Genomic DNA, 9,133 nt, shown 5'->3' on the forward strand with positions numbered 1-9,133 from the left:
CATGAATCTTAACGCCTAGTTTCTTTGTTTATAGGATGAAGAAGCTGCTCTGGCAGATGGTGAAGATGTTCCCTATGAGAATAGTGTTAGGCAGTTCTTGGGTGAATATAAATCATGGCAAGACAATATTCAGACAGTTTTGTTCACATTAGTTCAAGCTATGGGTCAGGTCCGCAATCAGGAGCATGTTGAAATGCTGCAGGAAATAACTCCCACCCTGAAAGAACTCAAAACACAGAGTCAAAGGTAAAGCTATATGTTTTGTATGGTTGTAGAGAATTTTCTTTTCTGTTTACATATGTAAATAAATCCAGACACACATGCCATTCTAGTTCTTTTTGCAGAATTTCACTTCATTTTTACTCAGGTTTTCATTTGGGATTTTCAAGTAGCATACTATAGCTGAATGTATAAATATTTGTATTGACTTTATTATGTTTCCTAGTGTCTACAATAATCTAGTGAGTTTTGCATCACCCTTAGTCACGGATACATCAAATGAATGTTCAAGCCCAACATCAACTACTACATATCAGCCAACCTTTGCTGCAGGTAACATTTGGGAAAGTATCAAATCAAACATGATGGAGAATTTTTTAGCAAAAATAAATAGAAAAATAAAGAACTAAATCTCTCCAGGTGTACTGTTTTGGCACACTTACTACACCTATTTCTGAAAGAGAAAAAAATCAAACTTGGTGGAACAGGTATTTCTTACAGACTATGTGTGTGTATACCAAGTTTTAATTAAAAATATTAGTTTTATCCAAATTCAGTTTGAACTGTTAGTCTGAAAGGACAGTTCTTAAATAGCTGATCGAATTTTCATTCAGACTTTCCAAATTTTTGTCGGGGTTGAAAATAAGCATGACAAATTCTATACTAAAGGATAACTTCTTTTGAAAATTAACATTGATCTGCCTTGTAAACCATTTCTACAGCTTCCTTCAGTCCATTCTGCACGCACAGTTCAATAGTAATGTACATTCACAGCAGGTGTGTGTGCTGTAGGCATACGGAGGTGACTGCAAGCAACTTAGACCAGGCTGTCTCACAAATGGCCCAGTTAAGAAAAGTTTCTGGAGTGCCACGTTCTCCTCAGGCCTCTGAGGTAGAGGAGCATATGGAGAAAAGGTGGATGGGAAACCAAAAGGCCAGTAATCTGCTTAGCAAGTAAAGGTGAAGCTGCCTTGAGAGACAGGTAGCTCCAGGCTGGGTGCAGAAGAAAGAAGGGGAGGAGGGAAAGGTCATAGTAGCTGGAGAGAGGAGATGAAAAAGACAAAATCAGAGACTTAAGGGGCAGAAGAGAGCAGTGTGACAAGGCTAATGCAGCTGTTTAGTAGTTGGACAGGATTTGTGAATGGGATGAGAAGGCCAATTTACAATTTAAAAAAAAAAAATCTATTTAGTGTCATGAATCCAAATCCCAGGACAATGGAGTTGAATTTGCTTATTCATTCATATGCTAGTTGTTAATGGGAATACCCTGGCTGCTAATCATCTCCCAGGAACTTGTTTTAGAGAACTAGCAAGTTACTGACCTGTTTATATATATTTCCTCTTATTTAGAATTTTAATTTTTACATTTAAATTTGAGTGTAAAAACAAATCCGTTTTAGTAATACTTTTCTACATTCTGTTGCTCAAATGATTAAACATTATATTTACAGCTGTGCGTAGCAATACAGGACAGAAGACCCAGACAGAGGTCATGTCGCAGAATGCAAGAAAGCCAGTTCAGAAAAATCTTGCTACGTCAGCAGATACGCCTCCAAGCACAGTTCCAGGAACTGGCAAAAGTGTCGCCTGTAGTCCTAAAAAGGCCGTCAGGGACCCGAAAACAGGAAAGGGTAAATAGTGGAGTAAAAATTGTTGTAAAATGTGTTAACGTGCTTCTATATGTACTGTTAAATGTAGCTGATTGTTTGAATTTGCATTTTTAGCAGTGCAAGAAAGGAATTCATATGCAGTTAGTGTGTGGAAGCGAGTCAAAGCCAAGTTAGAGGGCCGAGATGTGGATCCCAACAGGAGAATGTCTGTTGCTGAACAGGTGAGTTGAATTTCGTAAAAGTTTAAGTAACAGTCCTTGTTAACAGTACTTGTCAATAAATTATCAATTTACTTACTTATCTTTTGTTAAAGCTTGACTGCAAAACTGAAACCTACAGTGAGTGGTTTTAGGATTGGTTAATCCACATTGGAATATTGTGCTCTATCCTGGTTGTTTAATGGAAAAGAGGGTCAGTGGGAGGGATAAAATGGGAAGCATATTGCTACACTAGATCTAGTTTGGGAGAGCAGGAAGAGGGGCGTGTGATAGTGAACAACAAATTAGACGTGCCTTTGCAATACAATGTGGGAGCAAAAGCACCCACAGCAGGTTTAGGTTATATATGCAGAGAGTCACTGCAGAGTAGGGAGGCTCTGGTGTCAAGTGCATCAGTAATATTCCATTTAGTTTTTACTGAACATCGTGCTGCCTATGTTATATGTATTTACTTTAGTGACCCAAAAGTTCTCATTCTTGTTAGCTCTGCAGAGCCAACACAACTAAGTGTGAACTATATTGTATTCCTTTTTTTCATGCATCAGAATTGTTGCCTTTTGTGCATAGCTTTGCAACTCCATGTCTTTAATGAGTAACATAAAGGGTATAATTTCCTTGTGAATTTCAGCATTACAAAGAAATGCTTAATTTTACACGCTTAAGTAGTGCCTTTGAAGTCAATGGAACCTATCTAGTTCAAACAGGAATTCAAGGAAGTCCTATGGCCTGCTATGCAGGAGGTGCTGGATGATTGTAATGATCATTTCTGGCCATATAATTTATGTATATAAAAAGCTGAGCATGTTCTTAAATGTTTGCAGCACTGGGGCTTTAAAGAGGACACTTGGTCTTTCCTTTCCTGAAACTTTGTTTAATAGGCAGCAGGTTTAAAACAAACAAAAGAAAGTACTTCACACAACACAGTCAATCTGTGGAACTTGTTTCCAGGGGATGTTGTGAAGACCAAAACTATAGCAGGGTTCAGAAAAGAATTAGATAAGTTCATGGAGGATAGGTCCATCAAAGACTATTAGCCAAGGTAGTCAGGGATGCAACACCATGCTCTGGGTGTCCCTAGCCTCTGACCGCCGGAAGTTGGGAGTAGACAGAGGATTGATTGCCTGTTCTGTTCATTCCTTCCAAAGCACCTGGCAGTGGCTACTGTCGGAACACAAGATACTGGACTAGATGGTCCATTGGTCTGATCCTGTATGGCTGTTCTTATGTAAATTTGTATGAATAAATTAATTGAATATTTAAAGTTTACTTAGAAATTCCCTACAAAAGTTTCTAAATGTTAAGGCCTAGTTAGGAAGTACTTTTAACAGTTAACTATTGTATGAAAATGCATTCAGTTGCACTAGTTTTAATAACTTATTTATTTGTCTCTTAAATAGGTTGACTTTGTGATTAAGGAAGCAACTAATCTAGATAACTTGGCTCAGCTGTATGAAGGTTGGACAGCCTGGGTATGAATAGGAAGAAAGCAGATCAGTCTGGTTCAGCAACGTCAGACATCCACCAGAATCAACTCGGCCTCAGGCATCCATAGCTGCACCACAGCCGGTGGTGATGCATACTGGGGCTTCATCTGAGGAAACCTAGGAAATCTCGGTGCACTGGGAAGTGAATCCTGCAGGATAGCTGCACTCAGGGATATGCTAAACACAATGGTCTGCAACCCCCCCAGGGTCAAGGGTGAAAGCTCACCGCCTGAACAACACGGTTGTCTTTCTGCTACAGAAGAACTGCAAACGTGTCAGGGGGTTAGCTGCAGAAAAGAAATCGGAATGCTACAAACCGCGGAGTGATTGGAACTCAATTCCACCTGACCCTGTGAACAATTCAGGAAACATCAAACCCTGTTCAAAGAAAAACAGAAAAATGGGGCCGTGAAGAAATCACAGCAAAGGGAGATTTGATGCATTTAGATTCTTGTTACTCTTGTTGGTTGGCAACAGAGCTGGTTGAGTTGACCAGTTAGTATAAAAAAGGCTACAAGATATGAACTTCAGAAATGGACTGAAAGCAAAGAGCTGTATCAGATACACACTACATTGGAAGAACTTCTGAGATAGAAGAAAAAGCCTTTTGTATCTTCCCTTTTTTTCTCCTCTTGTCCCGCCCCCTTGGCTTATTCTTGTAGTTTAAGGTGTACTTCCAATATACTTTTTATTTCAATCCTTGTATTTCACAGTTTAGTCAAATTAACAACATAATTTTTGTTTGGTAAACAGGAAATTTTCCAAAAGCACTGAAAATACTGAACATTCATTGATTATTTCTGAGTTGGCTGATCAAATGCAAAATGTAATTTTGGTTACTTTAAAATCATTTCTGTGATTTTTATCATGTACAGTTTCTCAAGATTGTCACTGTGCATTTAAAAGTAATGAATCTAGCAGGCATTTGATTTAATGTGCACTTCCCTCTGCTTGCAGTGTACACTTTTTTGTAATTCAGAATTGTCCCTCAAATCTCATTCTACTGTGATTGCTGTAGTTTCTTTGGTAAAATGTAGCGAATCCAATGTAATCTTTACCTTTTTAAAAACCAGGATAGAGTATCTAGTAGAGTTTTACATTGTTGATGACAGATAAACAAACAATAAAGTGCTGTTCTGGTGGAGGTAGAGTGATATGCTTTTTAATTCACTTTCTTAATACTTTAATTTACACTTGTAAATTATTGTGCTTCAGTTTATTGTGGTTTTCAGGACCTATACATATAATATTAAAATGAAGGACTATCCAATTTTTGTTCAACTCATTTGAAAAGATTTGTGCAAAGTAATTTTTGCTTTGCCATAGGACTTCAGTAGATGGTGGTTCAATAATGCATTGATAATTAATTTCTTACCATCAAGATTTACTTAAATTCAGCTTTGCACTCAAAGTGTGGTTATGGTCGGAAAAGTTTCTATAAAAATGGCATCTACTTAACAGATCTACATCCAGTTTGTACTGTCATATCTGCCTATTGACTAAAACATTTTTTCCACTGTTTTATTCTTTAGACTATATTGACTATGCCATACTATGGAAGAGAAGAGCTGGTTCTTTTTCTGGCTCATGCACTTAGCACAATTCTGTTCCAATTACAGAATCTATTACTAGTGGTGATGTCCAAGACTGAAAGCACATTGCTTAACTCTCTGATCCCAGATTCTCTACTTGTAAACTTAGCAAATTTGGTATAAAAGCCATTAAAAGATGATAAACTTGGAATTCTATTTTAGCCACTTAGAACTTTAGAACTTGTGCCATTTTAGCCACTTTTCAGAGTAAAAACACACTTTAAATACTGAGCTACCTAAAATGATTTTTTTAAATCAAAATTTAATCATAATTAAATATCTTGAGCCAAGTTCACCACTTGCATGAGCTGACACAATTTTCATTGACGTTAATAGAGTTGCACTTGCTTCTGTGAGTGGAGAGCTTAGTCCTTTAGCTAGAGTAGTGATAATCAAATAACACAAAGTAACAGGCATAGTAACAGAAGAACATACATTATTTTACATATTTACCATGTGTTACCTGTTCTGCCTTCTCAGTAGGTCCTAGGCAGATCTGCGTTCACTCTCTTTTTGCCAATCTTTCATGGACATACGCTTTAAGTGTAAGATATTCCAACAAAACTATGGCCTTTTATGCATTCTGATTGCCTGACTAGGTGTAGGGAAGTCACAGGCTATGTTTATTGACAAATGCATTCCAATATCAATGCTTTTGAAACTCTCTGCCATGACATGTATTGCAAGAAATACAGTGTTTGAATGTTAAAGCAAAGAAAATTCGTATGCCTAACAAGACACTCACACTGTTAGTCCATTTTACTTTTTCTCCACTTTCAAATAACCTTACAATCTGTATTGGAGCACCATAGTAATAAGACTGTATTATACATGCTGTTTTATTTCTTGGAAGCCGGGGGAGGGGAGGGTTAATGCACTCGCCTGTGGCTCATGTATTATACCTCTGCCATCCAGAAATGAAACGCTTGTGTGGAGATGGGTTCTTTACTGCCTAACTGAATAAAGTTTAAAAAGAAAATCAGCTTGTATTCTTGGTTTCCTTCTATGGTATTCTAAATTACTTCTGTTTTTGTAAGTTGTAGGGAGAGGAACAAAATCATCTTAAATAGCCAGCAAGTGCCAGATGTAGGCCTTTAGAATTAAGCATATGTGTAACTTTGGCTTCAGTAGGACTTCTCACATGCTAAGTTTTTGTAGTATTGGAGCCTCAACGAACTAGGGTGGTAAACATTTTTCTTGTTAAATATGTAGATTCAATATAAAGTTAGAAAAACCTAAAGGGCAATCTGTATACAGTAGAATCTGCTTATAAATTAGATCTTAATAGAGAGCTTAATCTAATTACATGTTTTAAAAGATGAGACAGTTTTATGAGCTGGATGAAACCATGTTATGGGCTGAGTTTAAACCTCTATTATGGGCTGAGTTTAAACCTCTAAGCTGATGCATAAACCAGTCCTCCATTTAAGATAGTTGTAAGAGACAGTTAAGGGGCCACACCTAAAACAAAGCCTAAAAGAGTCTGCCCAGAAACTAGCACCACGGGGGTAGAGGGATTGACTGGGTATTATGACCAAGTGGTGTAGGTGTGGGTGTAAGAGAACACAGAAAGAAACTAGGAACAGACAAGACTGCAAGAGGGAAAAAAAGCAAGAGACGAGCAATAGTGTGTGAGCACCATGTGACTGGAAAAAGCTAGAGAGCTTTTGGGTCTGGGTTTGTTTGTAGAGGTTTGGGGGTTGGGGCTGGTAAACTATGAAACTGCTCCTTTTTGTTCTTGGTTCCTTCTGCATTCAGAGACGTGGGACTTTGTAAATAAACAAGAATGCATCAAAGAAACCCCCAATTTCTATCTCCCCAGGGTCCTGATCTTTGACTAGTTGCTCAGTTCAAAAGGGGCTTCACTGTTGTCAGGAGTGGGATTCATTTTTTCAAGGAGAGAGATTGTGAGCTGGTATCCTGTTGAACCAAGATGGACCAAATAAATGGAGTTGCTTGTGGAAATCAGAAACGGCCAGCAGGATTGAAAACAAGACCTAAAACAAAAAGAAAAGGAGTACTTGTGGCACCTTAGAGACTAACCAATTTATTTGAGCATAAGTGCTCAAATAAATTGGTTAGTCTCTAAGGTGCCACAAGTACTCCTTTTTGCGAATACCGACTAACACGGCTGCTACTGTAAGACTTAAAACAGGAACTGGAGACTTTGCCAATGGAATTAAAACAAGATCTGGAGGTTTCCCAGAAAGGGCTCAGAGATGGCTTGCAGGCTGAGATTAGATCCCTGTTGGAGCAGCAGCTACAAAGTGCCCGGACAGATTGAGGAAACCCAGCTGCAACACACCCAGGATGGAATGGTGAAACAGATTGATGAGGTGATCAGTAATCTGACTGCCCTAGACTAGAAGTTTTTCCACAAAATAATGCAGACGAAAAAGGCTTTGTCCAGTTTGGAACTTGCTAACTGAGATGAACTGCAGTAAGAACTTGAGCTGAAAATTCAGCTACAGAAGGAAATCAGAGTCACTCACTGACCACAGTGGAAGATAATTACCTGAATGAGGAATTGAGCCAACCAGTCGACTTGGATAAGACCAGACATTTACAATGGTTTTCTACCCCATTTGTAAGCCACATACGCCCTGAGGGGAGAGATCAGGTTGTCTCAGCTCAAATGATGCAAAAGCCCCACTATCTTTGAGGGGAAAACTCTCTTGGAGGCTTATCTGGCTCAGTTCAACATAACTCAAATGAATGACTGGGAAGAGGGACAGAAAGGGGTATAATTAGCCACCAATTTAGGTGGCCCAGCTCTGATTGTGTTGTAGAACCTACGCCCAGAAAAGAGACATTGACATTTACATAAAGCTGCCAGAGTGGGTATATCACTTGTGCATGAGCACACATGGCTACTTTGTTGGCACTGTGTGTGCGCACCATGAGTGCTTGTGTCAATGCACAGGTAGGTATCCCAGTGCCACTCACCGCTACCTGGCCCATTCTTGGGACATTTTCACAATGCATTTTGGGGCAGAAACAAGTAGCACAGCAGTGACTAGGAGCAAGGGATCAAGTTCCCATCTTATAACTTTCTCTATCCCATAATGCCATCCAACGTTGCAACGGGGGGAAAAAAGGAAAGAAAGCTAACCAGTAGCCTGTGAGCACAATGACCCCCAGAGAAAGTTTTTTGGGTCTGGTGTTGGCTAATGTGGTTTGGGGAGCTGGTAAGCTAAAAAAAAAACTTATCCTTTTTTTTATTGGTTCCCTCTGCATACAGAGATACAGGACTTTGTACATTCCTTGTAAATAAACAAGATTGCATTAAATAAATACCGAGCTACCACCAATTTCTGTTTCCGACTGAAAACCCACAAAGCCGTGAACTTTGATTACCCACTTGGATCAAAAAGGGCCAACAATAGCATATCTTTTGATACAAAGCCCTATACATAAGTAAACTATGGAATAATCCTTTAACAAAACTGACATTCAATACCTAATTTTTCCTCAGGGCATACTAAAAACAGAATTATTTTCTGCAGGTTGGAAAAGCTGTTTAGCTTTGCTATGCAAAACCAGAATTAAAAATGTGATTAAAGCTAATGTTAAATTTATATAATACACAGGTTAAGAAAATAGTGTCTGTATACCTGGGCATAGTGCTTAGATTATCCACAAATACAAAGTTTGTTTTAAAAGTCATAAGATACATATAGTACATGATCAGCAATAACCCAAATTGAGGTGAATACAATTTTAACAATACAGTTTAAATATTAGAATCTGAATACTCGGGTACCTCACTCATGAAAAGTTGTACAGAGTTCGTTATGGAAAGCCAAATATATCAATGAGTGAAGATTGTCCATCAGTAATAGAATTTAGGGTAGGTTGTCTATTTAGAAAATACATTCCATCACGTGCACTTTCCTCAGCTAAGATAATTGGAGCCGTACTTTGTAACTTGTGAGAATTTTACCCATAGGTTTTACCTTCAGTACACTGGCCATTAAGCCACCATTTTCAGGTCCTCATGAATTAATTTC

At 38.4% G+C, this 9,133-nt stretch overlaps 1 protein-coding gene across 2 annotated transcripts in view; it reads left to right on the plus strand.

Annotated features, from left to right (window-relative positions):
• SMG1 (SMG1 nonsense mediated mRNA decay associated PI3K related kinase) overlaps nucleotides 1-6,105 on the plus strand; it is a 117,850-nt gene extending 111,745 nt beyond the window's left edge. The window contains exons 59-63 of one of the 2 annotated variants that reach the window (XM_084642090.1): nucleotides 35-246; nucleotides 446-552; nucleotides 1,671-1,850; nucleotides 1,947-2,050; nucleotides 3,445-6,105. In XM_084642090.1, the coding sequence (XP_084498216.1) occupies nucleotides 35-246; nucleotides 446-552; nucleotides 1,671-1,850; nucleotides 1,947-2,050; nucleotides 3,445-3,522 (681 nt within the window). In that variant the 3' untranslated portion in view covers nucleotides 3,523-6,105. Of the gene's footprint in view, nucleotides 1-34; nucleotides 247-445; nucleotides 553-1,670; nucleotides 1,851-1,943; nucleotides 2,051-3,444 lie in introns of both variants that reach the window. The other variant, XM_084642089.1, reaches the window with a different exon arrangement.
• The last annotated feature ends 3,028 nt before the right edge of the window (nucleotides 6,106-9,133 follow it).

This window comes from Lepidochelys olivacea (genome assembly GCF_965140295.1).
Source record: "Lepidochelys olivacea isolate rLepOli2 genome assembly, chromosome: 10".
NCBI classification, from domain to species: Eukaryota; Metazoa; Chordata; order Testudines; family Cheloniidae; genus Lepidochelys; species Lepidochelys olivacea.